The following is a 21,146-nucleotide window of genomic DNA, read 5'->3' as shown; positions in this document are numbered from 1 at the left end:
GTTGAGAAATTATTATTTATCCTTCAGGATATAGTTTGGAAAATTTGTTTCTTCATGTGAGTACACACCAAACACTGCTCTATGGATAGATACTGACCCATTAAGTCATTTTCACTGGTCTGTGGTGAAAATATCAGCCTTTATTTTGAAAATAATACCTTCCTAATATGTGAGTGTTTAAATCTTTCCAATTAATTAAGTGATTAGAATAATTGTAGTTTTTCTTGTTTGTCTGTTCTAATGCTCTGATTTGGTGAATTTAAAAGTTGGCAACCTTATGTTAGTCAAGTTTTTCATAACTTGGTAGGTCTGTGAAATCCAAGTACCTCTCCAAGTGGCTCTTTCAAGTTAGAGTTAAGTGCCCCAAATTCTCCTCCCAGTGCTTGTTAAGCCCATTAAGGAAGCTTCCTCCAGGTATAACAATCAATATGTACATGTAAATTTCCCTGAGAGATTCCAAGCTCCTTGAAGCAGGGGCTGTGTCATCTCAGTGCCTGACTGTAGGAGGCAGATAAATGGTTAGCATCTACACAATGAATTATAGTTTATATCTTTTCACATATATATATATTTGTTTTATTGGATCTTCAAAACAACCTTATAATAACTAATGAGGAAATAATGTTCAGAGCCCGTTAATCTGTGTCTTTAGTTGCTACAGTATCAATTTAACTTCTCCAAGATGTACTCAGTTTACACATGTTATGCTTTTAGTGGGAATGTAATAGTATTTTACTTAACCAGGGAACAATTATCCTCATTTTACTGACATAGAAATTGAAGCATATAGAGATGGGGTGAGCACTTGTGCAAGGTTAAGTCCTGGAAGCTAAATGAGGAATATAGGGTTATATTCCACAGCACCCAGAACCACACCATGCTTCCCCAAGTCTATTCAGAACATTTTAGGCAATCTGAGTTGCCACATTCTTAGTCTTTTTTCCAGGCCTTTTGAAAACCTAAAAGAAATCATGCCAATATTTGTTCTTGGAATTTTTTAGATTATTCCATTTACTATTAAAAAATTAATTATAAAACAAAATATATGTATATTGTTCAAAAATACAAATGGCACTACAATTATGAGAAAAAGGCATTATTCCCTAACTGCTACCCTCCTACGTCACACATGGCCTAGTCTCAAGACTTTCAGCAATAGCTTCTAAATCTTCTGGTACGTACTTCTGTGTTTAATATATAATTGCAGCCTTATATTGACATTTCTGAACTTGTGCTTTAGGTATTATCTCTGACTTGTATTTTGGAAAAAGTATTGAACCACAAAAGACCCGATTAGCCCAAGCAATCCTGAAAAATAAAAGCAACGCAGGAGCCTCACAATTCTGGACTTCAAACTATATTACTGTAGTCATCAAGACAGTATGGCACTGACACAAAAACAGACTCATAGATTAATGGAACAGAATAAAGAGCCCAGAAATGGGTCCACAACTATATGGTAATCTTCAACAAAGCAGGAAAGAATGTCTGATGGAAAAAAGACTGTCTCTTCAACAAATGGTGTTGGGAAAACTGGACAGCAGCATGCAGAAGAATGAAATTGAACCACTTTCTTACACCACACACAAAAATAAATTCAAAATGGATGAAAGACCTAAATGTGAGACAGGAAAATCCCTTCAAAATCCTTGAGAACACAGGCAGCAACCTCTGTCACTTCAGCCATAACAACTTCTTACTAGACACGTTGCCAGAGGCAAAGGAAACAAAATAAAAATGAACTATTGGGACTACATCAAGATAATAATCTTCTGCAGAGTGAAGGAAATCAACAGTCTAAAAGGCATCCTATGGAATGGAAAAACGTATCTGCAAATGACTATCTGATAAAGAGTTAGTATCCAAAGTCTGTAAAGAACTTATCAAACTCAACACCCCAAACCCAAATAACCCCATTAAGAAAGGGCAGAAGACATGAATAAACATTTTTCAAAGAAGATATCCAGATGGCTAACAGACCCATGAAACAATGCTCAATATCACTCATTATCATGGAAATATAAATCAAAACCATAATGAGATATCACCTCACACCTGTCAGAATAGATAAAATTAACAACACAGGAAACAACAGATGTTGGTGAGGATGCAGAGAAAGGGATGCTGGTGGGAATACAAGCTGGTGCAGCCACTCTGGAAAATGGTATGGAGGTTCCTCAAAAAGTTAAAAATAGAACCACCCTATAATTCAGCAATTGCACATTGAGGTAGTTACCCAAAGGACACCAAAATATAGATTTGAAGGGGTTCATGCACCCCAATGTTTATAACAGCATTATTAACAATAACCAAACTATGACTATATTACTGTAGTCATGAAGAGCCATCAAAAAGAATGAAATCTTGCCATTTGCAGTGATGTGAAGGAGCTAAGTGAAATAAGTCAAAAATTCAGTCAGAGAAAGAAAAATACCATATGATTTCATTCATATATGTAATTTAGGGAACAAAACAGATGAACATGTGGGAAGGGAAAAGAAAAAGAGAGAAGGAGAGAGGAGGAGACAAACCATTAAGAGACTCCTAATGATAGAAAACAAACTGAGGTTGATGGAAAGAAGTGGGAGAGGGATGGGCTAATGGGGTGATGGATATTAAGGAATGCGCTTGTTATGATGAGCACTGGGTGTTCTATGTAAGGGGTGAATCACTAAATTCTACTCATGAAACCAATATTATGCTATATGTTAACTAACTAGAATTTAAATAAATATTTGGAAAAGAAAAATAATTGGATGGGTACAGAATTCTACATTGGAAATCATTTTTCTTTAGACTTTTGAAGGTATAGTTTTAAGGTCTTGTGCCATCTAATGTTGTGTGAAGTCAGACATCATTATTCTCATTCCTACTCCTTTGCACGCAACTTGAATTTTTAAAAAATTCTTGAAGCTTAAATAATCTTTTCTCTTTTTCCCTCTTATTCTTAAATTATACAACGGTGGCTCTTATTTTCCTTTCTTTCTTTTTCTTTTTCATTTTTTGTTTTTGATGAGCTCTGTCAATGTGAAAACACTTGGCCTTTAATTTTGGGAAATCTTCCTACATGTCATCCTTCCTGTTTTCTCTAGTCTCTCATCTTAGAATCTTATTACTCTGCTGGTGGTCCACTTGGACTAACTTCTAATATTCTTAACATTTTGATCCTATTTTCAGTCTTTTGGGCTTCTTTTTATTTTTTTTTTTAAATTTTAAGTCCCTGGAACAAGAAAATACAATACAGAGTCTCAAAATAGTGTATAGTTTCTGAGTCGAAATGTCCAGTATTCATTCAAACTTATTAGACATATCAGGATACAAGGATAAGAGAAAAACAGAAAATAAAAACAGATATTGGAATTGAGACACAGATAGTGGAATTGTGAGCCAAGGCTTTTGAAATAACTTTGATTAACCTATTTGAAAAATTCGATAGTGAGATAGAGAATTTCAGCTGAAGAATGGAAACTGTAAGAAAGAATCTAATGGAAATTCTAGCATCATAAAATATAATAACTGAAATTAAGAATGCTGAAATATGTGTTCATTCAGCTCCTTAATAAATATCCAAAGAAAGCCTACCTACATGCTCCAAGAGAAATATAGACTGAGTCCAGCAGTACTATTCATAGTTGCCTAAAATAGACAAACTGTGGTGAGTTCACACAATGGCATACTGTATAGTAATTAAATAAGCAATATAGATGACTCTCACAAACTCAAGGTTTTGTTAAAGAATGTATATATGAAAGAATATGTACTCTATGATTTTATTTAAATAAACTTCAAAAATAGGCAAAATTAACTTGTAGTGTTAGAAGTCAGGAGAGTGTTATCTCTGGGAAGAAGAGAGAGGGTCATGATTAGGAGGAGATTATAAGTAGGGTGTCTGAGATGTTTGTAAAGTTCTATTTCTTGATCTGGGTGCTGGTTACAGAAATGTGTTCACTTTGTGTTAATTCCTAAAGCTGCACACCTATGATCTGTAAATGTTTCTAAATTATATAAAAAGCTTATAATAAACTTTAATAAAATGCTTACTGAAATACAGCAAGAACAAACTACTCCTATTTTATAGATGCAGTATATTTTCTTTTCTTTCTTTCTTTTTTTTTTAAGATTTTATTTATTTATTTGACAGAGAGAGATCACAAGTAGGCAGAGAGGCAGGCAGAGAGAGAGAGGAGGAAGCAGGCTCCCTGCTGAGCAGAGAGCCCGATGTGGGACTCGATCCCAGGACCCTGAGATCATGACCTGAGCCGAAGGCAGCGGCTTAACCCACTGAGCCACCCAGGCGCCCCGATGCAGTATATTTTCTTAACCGAGAAAAACATATATCTATTCCTTATTTATTTCTTTCTTCCTGTTAGTTTCAGTGTCTATCTACCATGTATGCAATGTATCTGAGTTGAGAAGTTCCCTGGTCCAGTTTCTCCAGAGAATAAAATTCCTGTTTTCTGCTTATTTGTAGTTGGAATGGGGATCTGGGATTCTAGAGCAACCCATATAGAATTTTAACTAATCTCCTTGTCTTTAGCCACACCCCCTTGCCTTTGGCAGTACCTAGGGCTATCAATTCTGGAGTTCCTCTGAGGTTCTATATTATGACTCTCATTGACAAACCTCTCTGTAAACCCAATAGTTTCAGCTTTCTCTGCTCTTCTAAGTTAGTTATCACTCCTCGATCTTACAAAATTTAGGACCACACTTTCCTTATTGTTTCCTACTCTCCCATCCTCTTCTTCCTGGTGGGTTTATTACCATTTTAATTCTTGTAATTTTAGTGGGGCTTCAGGAAGGATCAGAGATAAAAACTTGCATTTAATATGCCATATTTTGATTTACTTTTTCCCTTCCATTTATTTAAAAATACTAATCAGGTTATGATTCACCTCCTCTCATCTGCTAATTCTAGAATGCACATATATTTCTACAAATTTTGAGGTTACTTATTAGTTGGGTGATATATTTTTTTTAATGAAGGCTTTCACTTTCTTGTATAGCATTTAAATGGTACATAAGATGAGTGGCTGCACTTCCTGGCTTGTGATCTCTCTGGGGAGCTGTTAATGCACTGCTGTGTTTTATTATCAAATGAAATTTATAGGCACAGTGTCCTGTTCCACAGAGTGAACCACACAAGGATTTCTCAGACACTCATCCAGTCAGAGCATAAGTCCGAAGTCTACTTTACACAAACTTCTAAGAAATCACCTTTGCCATCTTATGTGCTGCCCTGTTTCCTGGGCTTCTAGAAAAATTGATTTTGTTAAAAATAATCCCAGACAAAAATCAAAAGGAAGCATCAGTATTCTCTCAATACTTTCAGTTGTTTTTAAGACTATCTTAGCAGGAGAATTTGTGTCATCTTATAAATTCTAGATGGTTCAGTTATCTGCAGAGTATATTTATTAATCACACAATAAATAGTAAATGTGTATTTTCCTGTCTTTCTAGGAATAACTCATTTTTCTAATATGATCATCAGAAAATTTATACATGTAATGTCTCTCATATGACTTCATGAAATGTACAGAATAATGAGATAGTATAGACCAGACAATGGCAGAGCTTTTTGAATGGTGACATTTTTTTTTTTAAAGATTTTATTTACTCATGAGAGAGGGAGTGTGTGAGCAGAGGGAGAGGTAGAAAAAGAGGGAGAAGCAGGCTCCCCACTGAGCAGAGAGCCCAACTCAGGGCTCGATCCCAGAACCCCTGGATTACACCCTGAGCCAAAGGCAGATGCTCAACCCACTGAGTCACCCAGGCACTCTGAATGGTGATACCTTTTGAACACCCTTGTGAATTTGGTTACTTTGCTACACAATGAGTCCCATTTCCTTCATCAGGACTCAGATACCGGCTTTGTTAGCTACCCTTGCATCATGTGATCTAGATCAGACACAAATAGAGTCTCTGCCTTTGTTCAGCAGAGAAAAATGAAGAAGTCTGCTTCTGGCAAGGGTGGTGAGGAAGAAGACATTCAGTTTTCCAGGGGAGCAGTAACAGAAATTCTGGAACCTGGAGCCAAGCACTGTGCTGTGACTTACGGAGTCTGTCCAGTTTCAGTAGCTATCAGTGGTCTTCCTAGGAGCAGTCTTGTGGTGGGGGGTGTGTTTGTTCTTGGCTGTAGCCTCGAAGCCTGACTTTCTGGGCATCCTTGAGATTCTATGAAGTGGCTAATTACCTTAAATAAATTCTCTTTTCTGTTTCAACTACCTAGAGAGGATTACACTGCTTGCAAATAAAAACCCTGACTAATTCACATGGTAAGTGCTATCAAAAACAAAAAAGGAAGAAAAATCACAAAAATAAAAAAGATATCTTTGACATACAGCTACAGTAAAAATAAATGTGATTCAGAGTAAAGAATGACATATGCTACAACATGAATGAACCATAAGGACTTCTGCTAAGTGAAATATGCCAACTACAGACAAACAAATACTACATGCTTTTACTTACTTAAGATATCTAAAATAGATTCAAGGAGAATCAGAGTGGAATGGTTGTTGCCAATGGTTGAGGTGAAGGGAAATAGGAAGTTACTAATCAATGGGTTTTGATCAAAATGAACAATCTCTAGAGATCTGCTGCAAAGCATTGCACCTACTGTCACCAAAACATGCAGTATGCTTAAAAATTTATTAAGAGGACAGATCTCATGTTAAAAAAGTGTTTTTTCCACAGTAAAATAAGATAAATTTAGAAAAACCACTACTCTATACTCATACTATCCAGAGGTATGCTAATTTTTTAAAAAGATTTTATTTATTTGACAAGAGAAATCACAAGTAGGCAGAGAGGCAGGCAGAGAGAGAGGGGGAAGCAGGCTCCCCACTGAGAAGAGAGCCTGATGCGGGGCTCGATCCCAGGACCCCGGGATCATGACCTGAGCCACCCAGGCGGCCCCAAAGGTATGTCTAACTTTAAACACATTGGAGAATTAAAAAATCTTCATAGTAGCAGCTTGAACATACCGTCTTTATCTGCAGTGTCTTGAGGCTTGCATTTTAAAGTGAAGATCTTCCGCAGCTTACAGTTAGCTGAGACAATAATTCCATCCAAGGACTGGAAAACTGCGCCCTTGAATATTTCACTGGTAAATGCTACCAAGTCTATGCATAGATTGCACCACTAAAATAAAGAAAAGAGGAGTAAGTCCTTTTTATAATCAAAGAGGTGAACAAATCATCTATATGTGGATGGTGCAGAGAATTGAGGCAATTGTCCGGATCAACCAGCCTCAAACCAATATCCTTCCTTAGGCGAACCTCTATTTTGGCTTCAGTTTTCTTAAAAATTGCCCAGATTCTTCCAAAGAAGTCATCATAATCTAAACCAGACATTGGTCAGGCTGTAGAGTTCTCATGATGAGGGAAGATTTTGACAACTTTGGGAAATAACTCTGGAAGTAGGCAGTATGCTAGTGGGAAGCTAACTGCAGGTGCATTAGACCACTTAAATCTTGAAAATCAGCGATAAGTAGACAATTGTTCCTTCAAGGGGACTAATTTGATCATAATTAGCCACTTATATTTGTTAAAAAAATCATGGATGAAATTAGAAGCTGGGTTTAAATTGTGGCCAGTGCTGTCTACTTATAACCAATTAACCTATTGTACAGAAATAGATTCTTCCAAAGAATTTGTAATTATGCCTGGTATTTGCCAGTTTTTAAAAGTACTCTTGCAGGGACTAATTTCTGCCCATTAAACAATTAGGCTCCTCAATACTTCATCAAATGAATTCTCTAAATGGTCTGAGTTAAAGAAAAGGAGAAAATAATCATTTAGTAAGAAATTAAGATATACCAAGAATTGCAGGACAACAACAGGGAAAAGAATTTTTTGAAATTAAAATAAAAGTGGTATTTAAGGTTGTCTGTACTTCTTTTAAAATATCAAGCTCTTCCATTATTTGATTAGAAGAACAATTTACATAAGGTTCATTTTATTAATCTGTCAAAATTGAAAGTTGTATTTATTGATAAAGGAAATAATGATGTTATTCTTAAAGGCAAATTCTGTTTAGAAATGTTGATTTTATTAGGAAGGAAAACCTGAGGTGGTTTCCACTATAGAAAAATAAGAGATTGCAGTAAGTTAGTAATTAAACACATGAAGATTATTTGTAGATGTCCAAACAGTAAAATTATATTCTCAGGCCATGGGGATGCTCTGATCTTTTGGGTGAAAAGAAGTCTGGTGTACTAAAAGGTGGGAAGGAAGACTGAGTGTGATACAGTAATGAGACTGGCTTGCCCTGCAGGATGGCGAGCTCTGGGGAGGCCAGAGGTAATGTGGGATGGGCCAGGAAGGCCAGGTTCTGGACACTGGAAGATCAGGAGAACTTTGGACTCCAGAGGGTAAGGTGTCACTTTGATTGTTGAAGGAGAATGTGATAAGAGTAGAGTGCTGGGAGGTCTGACCCAACTCTAACGCAGGAATATTTGGGGGTGGGAGGAAGGCTGACGTAGAGGAGAGACAGACTGAGCACAGAAAAACCAGTCAGTCAGTCATTTAAGCATGAAGTTAGGAGGGTCTAGTAGAGGACTAGTAAAGGAGGTGGGATATAAGGGATAAACCCGATAGGCATATCCTAGGGCGAATGAAACAGCAGGACTTGGTAAAATCCAGGTTACAGGGGATGGAGTTATTGGGATTTCTAGCAATCCAATAGTAATTGTTAATATTATTATTATATTAGCATCATTATCATTGTTCTGTGGTTCCTATTCCTAAAAGACTTGATTATGTCTCTACTGCAATTATTCAGCTGGTTTGCCCCCAAAGTAACCGTATTCATCCATTCTTCACCACAGGTGTTAAACACTGCGCATGACTCCGATGTATAGCAAGGAATAAGAAAGTCCTTCCAGTCTGAGAAGGGAGGCTGGAGGCAGACATGTAGCATCTGTTTTATACTGCTAGTGCAGAGGGGACTCATGGTGGGAGAATGCGGAAGTTCAAGAAAGGCTTCTTCAAAAAAATTTTTTTATATGCCATGATATTATATGCAAATGTAGGCCCAAACATGCCAAATTTTACACAAAATATTGCTATCACTTCTCCACTCCTCTAATCATACTGTCAACTCTTTTAACTTTTCTTCTGTCTATATTTTTAAAGAATAACTTTTATCAATTTTAGACATTATCTATTGTCTTCCTATTATGGTAGGTAAGACCAGTAGTTCACTTACCCACCCTAGTTCCTCCTCTTCATCCTCCCTGGATAATTGTCTTCCATTTGTTCCTTTTACCTTTTCCTCAAAATCCATATTCTGTGTTTTCCTCACTGTGACTATGTGAATATTGTACACAACTGAGTTAAGTGATGCTCTAGGATTACCTATTGTTATACAACTTCTTTATATTTCTAGAGTTAATGATTGTTTTTAAAATGATCTGCATTATAGTATTTGAATCCAAGTTTTCCTATATTTAGGAAAGGGTTAGAGGTGACATGAGTTTGGTTTTAAACAAGAAATATTACTTTCCAAATCCAGGGAGACATGGAAACATGCTGGGGCATTTCTTCTCAGGGCCCTGCCCTTTATTCCCTACTTAGATGAACCCTCCAGACAGCTATACCTCTATACCTCATCGCACTCCAATCAGCTGGCTTGGGAATTGGTGTCCTCTTCCTTCAAAAACTCTTGAGTCCCAGGAAACCTGGTCCTTACCTACTATACACCTTTCTTATTCATCATAGTCAAGCTGTTGTTATTCCCTCTGCCCAGACTCGTGCACCATGGAAAGTGCTCAACAAATAATGATCCCCAAGTGCATATGTATGATGTATGAAGACATTCTTACACACACATGCCAATACACATACTTTCAATCTTTTATTAAGTTTTATTTCTGACTCCAGTTAGTTAACATACAGTATTATTTGAGCTTCAGATGTACACTATAGTGATTCAACACTTCCATACATCACCCGGTGCTCATCAGGACCAGTGCACTGCTTGATCCCCATCACCTATTTAAGCTACCCACCCCCCCACCTCCCCTCTGGTAACCATCCATTTGTTCTCTAAAGTTAGGAGTCTGTTTCTTGGTTTGCCTCTCTCTCTCTTTTTCCCTTTGCTTAATTTTGTTTCTTAAATTCCACATATGAGTGAAGTCATATGGTATTTGTCTTTCTCTGACTGACTTAATTTTGGTTAGCATTATACTCTCTAGCTTCATCCAGGTCATTGCAAATGGCAAGACTTCATTATTTTTTTATGGCTCAGTAATATTCGTTTGTATATTTACCCATTATTATTTCTCCATTCATCAGTCGATGGACACTTGGGCTGTTTCCATAATTTGACTATTGTAGACAGTGCTGCTATAAACATTGGGGTGTATGTATCTCTTTGAATTATTTTGAAGTATTTTTATATTCTCTGGGTAAATACCTAGTAGTGCAACTGCTGGATTGTAGGGTATTTAAAAAAGTTTTTTTGAGGAATCTCCATACTCTTTTCCAGAGTGGCTACACCTGTTTGTATTCTCACCAACAGTGTAAGAGTGTTCCCTTTTCTCCACAACCTCACCAAAACCTGTTCTTTCTTGTGCTGTTGATTTTAGCCATTCTGACAGGTGTGAAGTGGTATCTCATTTTAGTTTTGATTCGCACTTCCCTGATAAGTGATGTTAAACATTTTTTTCATGTGTCTGTTGGCCATCTGCGTGTCTTCCTTGGAAAAATGTCTATTCATATCTTCTGCCCATTCTTTAATTGGATTACTTGGGTTTTTGGGTGTTGAGTTGTATAATTTCTTTACATATTTTGGATACTAAGTCTTTATTGGTGTATCATTTCCAAATACCTTCTTCCATCTGTAGGCTGGCTTTTAGTTTTATTGATTGTCTTCTTTGCTGAGCAGAAGCTTTTTATTTTGATGTAGTCCCACTAGTTTATTTTTGCTTTTATTTCCCTTACCTCAGAAGACATACCTAGAAAGAAGCTGCTATGGCCGATGCCAAAGAAGTTACTGTCTGTGTTCTCGTTTAGGATTTTGATGGTTTCAGGTTTCACATTCAGGTCTTTAATCCATTTTTTTTTTTTTTTAACTTTTTATTTTTTATAAACATATATTTTTATCCCCAGGGGTACAGGTCTGTGAATCACCAGGTTTACACACTTCACAGCACTCACCAAAGCACATACCCTCCCCAATGTCCATAATCCCACCCCCTTCTCCCAAACCCCCTCCCCCCAGCAACCCTCAGTTTGTTTTGTGAGATTAAGAGTCACTTATGGTTAGTCTCCCTCCCAATCCCATCTTGTTTCATTTATTCTTCTTCTACCCACTTAAGCCTCCATGTTGCATCACCACTTCCTCATATCAGGGAGTTCATATGATAGTTGTCTTTCTCTGCTTGACTTATTTCGCTAAGCATGATACGCTCTAGTTCCATCCATGTTGTTGCAAATGGCAAGATTTCATTTCTTTTGATGGCTGCATAGTATTCCATTGTGTATATATACCACATCTTCTTGATCCATTCATCTGTGGATGGACATCTAGGTTCTTTCCATAGTTTGGCTATTGTGGACATTGCTGCTATAAACATTCGGGTGCATGTGCCCCTTTGGATCACTACATTTGTATCTTTAGGGTAAATACCCAATAGTGCAATTGCTGGGTCATAGGGCAGTTCTATTTTCAACATTCTGAGGAACCTCCACGCTGTTTTCCAGAGTGGCTGCACCAGCTTGCATTCCCACCAACAGTGTAGGAGGGTTCCCCTTTCTCCACATCCTCGCCAGCATCTGTCATTTCCTGACTTGTTGATTTTAGCCATTCTGACTGGCGTGAGGTGATATCTCATTGTGGTTTTGATTTGTATTTCCCTGATGCCGAGTGATGTGGAGCACTTTTTCATGTGTCTGTTGGCCATCTGGATGTCTTCTTTGCAGAAATGTCTGTTCATGTCCTCTGCCCATTTCTTGATTGGATTATTTGTTCTTTGGGCGTTGAGTTTGCTAAGTTCTTTATAGATTCTGGACACTAGTCCTTTATCTGATATGTCGTTTGCAAATATCTTCTCCCATTCTGTCAGTTGTCTTTTGATTTTGTTAACTGTTTCCTTTGCTGTGCAAAAGCTTTTGATCTTGATGAAATCCCAGTAGTTCATTTTTTCCCTTGCTTCCCTTGCCTTTTGCGTTGTTCCTAGGAAGATGTTGCTGCGGCAGAGGTCGAAGAGGTTGCTGCCTGTGTTCTCAAGGATTTTGATGGATTCCTTTCGCACATTGAGGTCCTTCATCCATTTTGAGTCTATTTTTGTGTGTGGTGTAAGGAAATGGTCCAATTTCATTTTTCTGCATGTGGCTGTCCAATTTTCCCAGCACCATTTATTGAAGAGGCTGTCTTTTTTCCATTGGACATTCTTTCCTGCTTTGTCGAAGATGAGTTGACCATAGATTTGAGGGTCTATTTCTGGGCTCTCTATTCTGTTCCATTGATCTATGGGTCTGTTTTTGTGCCAGTACCATGCTGTCTTGATGATGACAGCTTTGTAATAGAGCTTGAAGTCCGGAATTGTGATGCCACCAACGTTGGCTTTCTTTTTCAATATCCCTTTGGCTATTCGAGGTCTTTTCTGGTTCCATATAAATTTTAGCATTATTTGTTCCATTTCTTTGAAAAAGATGGATGGTACTTTGATAGGAATTGCATTAAATGTGTAGATTGCTTTAGGTAGCATAGACATTTTCACAATATTTATTCTTCCAATCCAGGAGCATGGAACATTTTTCCATTTCTTTGTGTCTTCCTCAATTTCTTTCATGAGTACTTTATAGTTTTCTGAGTATAGATTCTGTGTCTCTTTGGTTAGGTTTATTCCTAGGTATCTTATGGTTTTGGATGCAATTGTAAATGGGATTGACTCCTTAATACCTCTTTCTTCTGTCTTGCTGTTGGTGTAGAGAAATGCAACTGATTTCTGTGCATTGATTTTATATCCTGATACTTTACTGAATTCCTGTATAAGTTCTAGCAGTTTTGGAGTGGAGTCTTTTGGGTTTTCCACATATAGTATCATATCATCTGCGAAGAGTGATAATTTGACTTCTTCTTTGCCGATTTGGATGCCTTTAATTTCCTTTTGTTGTCTGATTGCTGAGGCTAGGACCTCTAGTACTATGTTGAATAGCAGTGGTGATAATGGACATCCCTGCCGTGTTCCTGACCTTAGTGGAAAAGCTTTCAGTTTTTCTCCATTGAGAATGATATTTGCGGTGGGTTTTTCATAGATGGCTTTGATGATATTGAGGTATGTGCCCTCTATCCCTACACTTTGAAGAGTTTTGATCAGGAAGGGATGCTGTACTTTGTCAAATGCTTTTTCAGCATCTATTGAAAGTATCATATGGTTCTTGTTCTTTCTTTTATTGATGTGTTGTATCACATTGACTGATTTGCGGATGTTGAACCAACCTTGCAGCCCTGGAATAAATCCCACTTGGTCGTGGTGAATAATCTTTTTAATGTACTGTTGAATCCTATTGGCTAGTATTTTGTTGAGTATTTTCGCATCTGTGTTCATCAAGGATATCGGTCTATAGCTCTCTTTTTTGGTGGGATCCTTGTCTGGTTTTGGGATCAAGGTGATGCTGGCCTCATAAAATGAGTTTGGAAGTTTTCCTTCCATTTCTATTTTTTGGAACAGTTTCAGGAGAATAGGAATTAGTTCTTCTTTAAATGTTTGGTAGAATTCCCCCGGGAAGCCATCTGGCCCTGGGCTTTTGTTTGTTTGGAGATTTTTAATGACTGTTTCAATCTCCTTACTGGTTATGGGTCTGTTCAGGCTTTCTATTTCTTCCTGGTTCAGTTGTGGTAGTTTATATGTTTCTAGGAATGCATCCATTTCTTCCAGATTGTCAAATTTATTGCCGTAGAGTTGCTCATAGTATGTTCTTATAATAGTTTGTATTTCTTTGGTGTTAGTTGTGATCTCTCCTCTTTCATTCGTGATTTTATTTATTTGGGTCCTTTCTCTTTTCTTTTTGATAAGTCGGGCCAGGGGTTTATCAATTTTATTAATTCTTTCAAAGAACCAGCTCCTAGTTTCATTGATTTGTTCTATTGTTTTTTTGGTTTCTATTTCATTGATTTCTGCTCTGATCTTTATGATTTCTCTTCTCCTGCTGGGCTTACGGTTTCTTTCTTGTTCTTTCTCCAGCTCCTTTAGGTGTAGGGTTAGGTTGTGTACCTGGGACCTTTCTTGTTTCTTGAGAAAGGCTTGTACCGCTATATATTTTCCTCTCAGGACTGCCTTTATTGTGTCCCACAGATTTTGAACCGTTGTATTTTCATTATCATTTGTTTCCATGATTTTTTTCAATTCTTCTTTAATTTCCCGGTTGACCCATTCATTCTTTAGAAGGATACTGTTTAGTCTCCATGTATTTGGGTTCTTTCCAAACTTCCTTTTGTGGTTGAGTTCTAGCTTTAGAGCATTGTGGTCTGAAAATCTGCAGGGAATGATCCCAATCTTTTGATACCGGTTGAGTCCTGACTTAGGACCGAGGATGTGATCTATTCTGGAGAATGTTCCATGTGCACTAGAGAAGAATGTGTATTCTGTTGCTTTGGGATGAAATGTTCTGAATATATCTGTGATGTCCATCTGGTCCAGTGTGTCGTTTAAGGCCTTTATTTCCTTGCTGATCTTTTGCTTGGATGACCTGTCCATTTCAGTGAGGGGAGTGTTAAAGTCCCCTACTATTATTGTATTGTTGTTGATGTGTTTCTTTGATTTTGTTATTAATTGGTTTATATAGTTGGCTGCTCCCACGTTGGGGGCATAGATATTTAAAATTGTTAAATCTTCTTGTTGGACAGACCCTTTGAGTATGATATAGTGTCCTTCCTCATCTCTTATTATAGTCTTTGGCTTAAAATCTAATTGGTCTGATATAAGGATTGCCACTCCTGCTTTCTTCTGATGTCCATTAGCATGGTAAATTCTTTTCCACCCCCTCACTTTAAGTCTGGAGGTGTCTTCGGGCTTAAAATGAGTTTCTTGGAGGCAACATATAGATGGGTTTTGTTTTTTTATCCATTCTGATATCCTGTGTCTTTTGACAGGGGCATTTAGCCCATTCACATTCAGGGTAACTATTGAGAGATATGAATTTAGGGCCATTGTATTGTCTGTAAGGTGACTGTTATTGTATAAGGTCTCTGTTCCTTTCTGATCTACCACTTGTAGGCTCTCTCTTTGCTTAGAGGACCCCTTTCAATATTTCCTGTAGAGCTGGTTTGGTATTTGCAAATTCTTTCAGTTGTTGTTTGTCCTGGAAGCTTTTAATCTCTCCTTCTATTTTCAATGTTAGCCTAGCTGGATATAGTATTCTGGGCTGCATGTTTTTCTCGTTTAGTGCTCTAAAAATATCATGCCAGCTCTTTCTGGCCTGCCAGGTCTCTGTGGATAAGTCAGCTGCCAATCTAATATTTTTACCATTGTATGTTACAGACTTCTTTTCCCGGGCTGCTTTCAGGATTTTCTCTTTGTCACTGAGACTTGTAAGTTTTACGATTAGGTGACGGGGTGTGGGCCTATTCTTATTGATTTTGAGGGGCGTTCTCTGAACCTCCTGAATTTTGATGCTCGTTCCCTTTGCCATATTGGGGAAATTCTCCCCAATAATTCTCTCCAGTATACCTTCTGCTCCCCTCTCTCTTTCTTCTTCTTCTGGAATCCCAATTATTCTAATGTTGTTTCGTCTTATGGTGTCACTTAATTCTCGAATTCTCCCCTCGTGGTCCAGTAGCTGTTTGTCCCTCTTTTGCTCAGCTTCTTTATTCTCTGTCATTTGGTCTTCTATATCACTAATTCTTTCTTCTGCCTCATTTATCCTAGCAGTTAGAGCCTCCATTTTTGATTGCACCTCATTAATAGCTTTTTGTATTTCAACTTGGTTAGATTTTAGTTCTTTTATTTCTCCAGAAAGGGCTTTTATATCTCTCGAGAGGGTTTCTCTAATATCTTCCATGCCTTTTTCGAGCCCGGCTAGAACCTTGAGAATTGTCATTCTGAACTCTAGATCTGACATATTACCAATGTCTGTATTGATTAGGTCCCTAGCCTTCGGTACTGCCTCTTGTTCTTTTTTTTGCGTTGAGTTTTTACGTCTTGTCATTTTGGCCAGATAAGAGTAAATGAAGGGGCAAGTAAAATACTAAAAGGGTGGCAACAACCCCAGGAAAATATGCTTTAACCAAATTAGAAGAGATCCAAAATCGTGAGTGGGGAGAAAGGGGATAAAAAGAGGTTCAAAAAGAAAGAAAGAAAAAAAAAGAAAAAAGAAAAAAAAAAAAAAAGAAAAGAAAAAAAAAATTTTTTTTTTTTTTAAAAAAGAAAACACCTGGGAAAAATGTAAAAAAGAAAAAATATATATATTAGATAAACTAGTAAAAAATCGTTAAAAAAGAAAAAGGTAACAGTTAAAAAAAAAAAAAAGTTTTACCCGAAGGCGAGAAGAAAAAAAAAAAAAAAAAAAATGAAAAAGAAAAAATTAAATTAACTGCAAGACTAAAAAAAATCACAGGAAAAAAGCCATGTGTTCCGTGCTTGGCTTTCTCCTCCTCTGGAATTCTGCTGCTCTCCTTGGTATTGAAACCGCACTCCTTGGTAGGTGAACTTGGTCTCGGCTGAATTTCTTGTTGATCTTCTGGGGGAGGGGCCTGTTGTAGTGATTCTCAAGTGTCTTTGCCCCAGGCGGAATTACACCTCCCTTACCCGGGGCCGGGGTGAGTAATCCGCTCGGGTTTGCTTTCAGGAGCTTTTGTTCCCTGAGCGCTTTCCGTAGAGTTCCGGAGGACGGGAACACAAATGGCGGCCTCCTGGTCTCCGGCCCGGAGGAGCCGAGAGCCCGGGGCCCCACTCCTCAGTGCGCCCTCAGAGAACAGCGCCCAGTTACTCCCGTCTGCCTGACCTCCGGCCGCGCTCCGAGCTCACCGAGCCTGCGATCGGTTCAAGGTAACACCGAGCTGCGAGCTTACTGTCGGCTCTGTTTCTGTAGCCGGCTTTCCCGTTCCAATACCCGCAAACTCTGCGACACTCAGACACCCCCGATCCTTCTGTGACCCTGCGGGACCTGAGGCCACGCTGACCCCGCGTGGGCTTCGCCCCGGTTTAGCCTCTGGAGCGATGTCCCTCAGCGGAACAGACTTTTAAAAGTCCTGATTTTGTGCGCGGTTGCTCTGCCGCTTGCCGGGAGTCGGCCCCTCCCCCCGGGGTCTATCTTCCCGTCGCTTTGGATTCACTTCTCCGCCGGTCCTACCTTTCAGAAAGTGGTTGTTTTTCTGTTTCCAGAATTGCTGTTCTTCTTCTCTTCGATCTGCCGATGGATTTTCAGGTGTTTGCAATCTTTAGATAAGCTATCTAGCTGATCTCCGGCTAGCTGAAGCAGTCTCAGCTTGCTACTTCTCCGCCATCTTGACTCCTCCCTTTAATCCATTTTTTAATTTATTTTTGTGTATGGTGTAAGAAAGTGATCCAGTTTCATTCTTTTGTATGCTGCTGTCCAGTTTTCCCAACACTTTTGTTGAAGAGATTTTTTCCCATTGAATATTCTTTCCTGCTTTGTTGAAGATTAATTGACCGTATAATTGTGGTTTCATTTCTGGGTTTTCTAATCTGTTCTATTGATCTATGTGTCTATTTTTGTGCCAGAACCACACTATTTTGATTACTACAGCTTTGCAAAATAACTTGAAGTCCAGACTTGTGATGGCCCAGCTTTGATTTTCTTTTTCATGACTGCTTTGGCTATTGGGGGTCTCTTGTAAATCCATACAAATTTTAATATTCTTTGTTCTAGTTCTGTGAAAGTGCTATTGGTATTTTGATAGGGATTGCATTACATGTGTAGATTATTTGGGGGTAGTATAGACATTTTAACAATATTTGTTTTTCCAAACCATGAGCATAGAATGTCTTTCCATTTCTTTGTGTCATCTTTAATTTCTTTCATCAGTATTTTGTAGTTTTCAGAGTACAGGTCTTTCACCTCTTCGCTTAGGTTTATTCCTAAGTATTTTATTGTTTTTTGTACAGTGAGATTGATTCCTTAATTTCTCTTTCTGATGCTCCAATATTGGTATATAGAACTGCAATAGATTTTTGTATGTTGACTTTATATCCTGCCACATTACTGAATTCATTTACCTTTGCTGAATTAGTGTTTTGGTGGGGTCTTTTGGATTTTCTCTATACAGAATCACGGCATCTGCAAATCTTTTTCCTTGCTGATCTGATTCCTATGGCTAGGACTTCTAGTACTACATTGAATCAAACTGGTGAGAGTGGATTTTCCTACCTTGTTCCTGACTGGAGAGAAAAAGCGCTCAGCTTTTCCCCATTTAGGATGATATTGGCTATGGATTTTTAATATTTGGCCTTTATTATATTAGGATATGTTCCCTCTAAACCTTTGTTGAAGGTTTTTATCTGAATGGATGTTGTACTTTGTCAAATGCTTTTTCTGCATCTATTGAAATGATTATATTTATAATTGTTAAATCTTCTTGTTGGATTGTCCCTTTTATTATTATATAGTGCCTTTCTTTGTCTCTTGTTACAGTTTTTATTTTAAAGTCTTATCCTTTCTTTTTTTTATTAGTGTGATATATCATATTGATTGATTTGCAAATATTAAACTACACTTGCAACCCAGAAATAAATACCACTTGATCATGGTGAATGATTTTTTAAAATATATTGTTGAATTCAGTTTGCTAGTATTTTATTGAGGATTTTCTGCATCTATGTTCATCAGAGATAATGGCCTGTAGTTCTCTTTTCTTGGGGTGTCTTTATCTAGCTTTGGTATCAGAGTAATGCTGGCATCATACAATGAATTTGGCAGTTTTCCTTCCATTTTTGATTTTTTGGAATGGTTTGAGAATAATGAGTATTAACTCTTCTTAAATGATTGGTAGAATTCACCTGTGAAGCCATCTGCTCCTGGACTTTGGTTTGTTGGGAGCCACTCTTCTGCTGGCTCTAGGTTTTGTTTATTGTTCTTTTTCTAGCTCCTTTTGGTGTAAGGTTAGGTGGTTTGAGATTTGAGATTCTTGAGATTTTTCCTGCTTCTTGAGATAGGCCTATGTTGCTATGTACTTCCCTCTTAGGACCCATTTCCCTGCATCCCAAAGGTTTTGGACTCTTGTGTTTTCATTTTCATTTGTTTCCATATACTCTTTTATTTCCTGGTTGACCTATTCATTGTTTAGTAGCATATTATTTGACCTCCATGTATTAGTGGGCTTTCCAGATTTCTTCTTGTGCTTCACTTCTAGTTTCATAGTGTTATGGTAGAAAAGATGCATGATCTGACTTCAGTCTTCTTGTATTTGTTGAAGCCTATGATGTGGCTTAATATGAGATCTATTCCAGAAAATATGTCATGTGCACTTGAAAAGAATGTGGTCCATTTGGTCCAGTCTGTCATACAAAGTCATTGTTTCCTTGTTGATTTTCTGTTTAGGTGATCTGCCCATTGATGTAAGTTAAAGTACCCTACTATTATTGTATTCTCAATTAGTTCCTTTATGTTTGTTATTTGTTATTAACTCTTTTATATATTTGGGGGCTCTCATGTTGGATATATAAATATTTATAATTATTAGATCTTCTTGTTGGACTGTCCTTTTTATTATGACATAGTGCCCCTTTTTGTCTTTTATTACAGTCTTTGTTTTAAAGTCTAGTTTGTCTGCTAGAAGTATTACCACTCCAGCTTTCTTTTGACATCCATTTGAATGATAAAAGTTTCTCTATTCCCCCCTTCAATGTGCAGGTGTCTTTAGGTCTAAAATAAGTCTCTGGTAGGCAGCATATTGATGGGTATTTTTTTTTTTTAATCCATTCTGTTACCCTACGTCTTTTGATTGGAGCATTTAGTCCATTTACATTCAAAGTAATTACTGATTGATATGTATTTATCTTATTCTATTACTTGTTTTGTGGTTGTTTCTGGAGATTTTCTCTGATCCTTTCTTGACTTTCTTTCATGTTTTGCTGATTTTCTTTGGTGATGTATTTGGATTTCTATCTCTTTATTCTTTGCATGTTTATTAGTGGTTTTTGATATATGGTTACCACTAGGTTTGTAGATAACCTCTTCTACATATAGCAGTCTATATTAAGTTGATGGTTATTTAAATATGAACCCAATTCCTCTCTTCTCCACTTTTTAGGCATATGTTATTATATTTTATATCATTTTTTTGAGATCCTTGGCTGATTTTTTTATAGGAATAATTAGTTTTTACTGCTTTTGTATTTCCTACCTTTATACTGTCAACTTTTGTTCTCTCCAGTCAGAGTCCCTTTTAATATTTCTCACAGGGCTGGCTTAGTGGTCACAAACTCCTTAGTTTCTGTTTGTCTAGGAAACTATCTTTCTTTCTATTGTGAATGATAGCCTTGCTGGATAGAGTATTCTTGGCTGTAGATTTTTCCCACTCAGCACTTTGGATACATCATGACACTTCCTTCTGGCTTTCAAAGTTTCTGTAGAAAAATTTCCTGCTTGCCTTATGTGATTTTCCTGCTAAGTTAATAATTTCTCTTGTCTTGCTGCTTTTAAAATTCTTTTCTTTATCACTGTATTTTCCAAGTTTAATTACAATATGTCATGGTGTTGGTCTGCTTTTGTTGATTTTGATGGGAGTTCTCTGTGCTTCCTGGATCTGGACATCTGTTTCCTTCCCCAGATTAGGGAAGTTTTTGGATATTATTTCTTCAAATAAATGTTCTGCTCCCCTTTCTCTCTTTTCTTCTCCTGAGAATCCTATGATACAAATGTGATTACATTTGATGGAGTCACTGAGTTCCCAAAGTCTGTTCTAGTTTTGAGGAATTATTTTTTCTCTCTCTTGTTCAGCTTTATTACTTTCCATTACTCTGTCTTCTACATCACTAATTCATTCCTCTGCTTCTTCCATCCTGTTATGCATTTTATTAAGCGTTTCTCATTTTGTTTACTGAATCCTTTATCTCTGCTATGTTATTCCTCATCTCTGTGTTAAGGATCTTATTCATGTCTTCCATTCTTTTCTCAAGTCCAGTGCCTATCCTTATGATCATGATTTAAAATTCTCTATCAGGGACACCTGGGTGGCTC

At 37.4% G+C, this 21,146-nt stretch overlaps 1 protein-coding gene across 6 annotated transcripts in view; it reads right to left on the bottom strand.

Annotated features, from left to right (window-relative positions):
- CFAP20DC (CFAP20 domain containing) overlaps positions 1–21,146 on the bottom strand; it is a 253,242-nt gene that overhangs the window by 131,283 nt on the left and 100,813 nt on the right. For all 6 annotated transcript variants that reach the window (XM_082739073.1, XM_082739068.1, XM_082739070.1 and 3 more), the window contains one exon: positions 6,984–7,140. In XM_082739073.1, coding sequence (XP_082595199.1) covers positions 6,984–7,140 — 157 coding nt within the window. The remainder of the gene's footprint in view (positions 1–6,983; positions 7,141–21,146) is intronic.

This window comes from Mustela nivalis, assembly GCF_964662115.1.
Source record: "Mustela nivalis genome assembly, chromosome: 1".
Taxonomy (NCBI): domain Eukaryota; kingdom Metazoa; phylum Chordata; class Mammalia; order Carnivora; family Mustelidae; genus Mustela; species Mustela nivalis.
The sequence above is the reverse complement of the archived record's forward strand: the minus strand, read 5'-3'. Positions and strand labels throughout refer to the sequence as shown.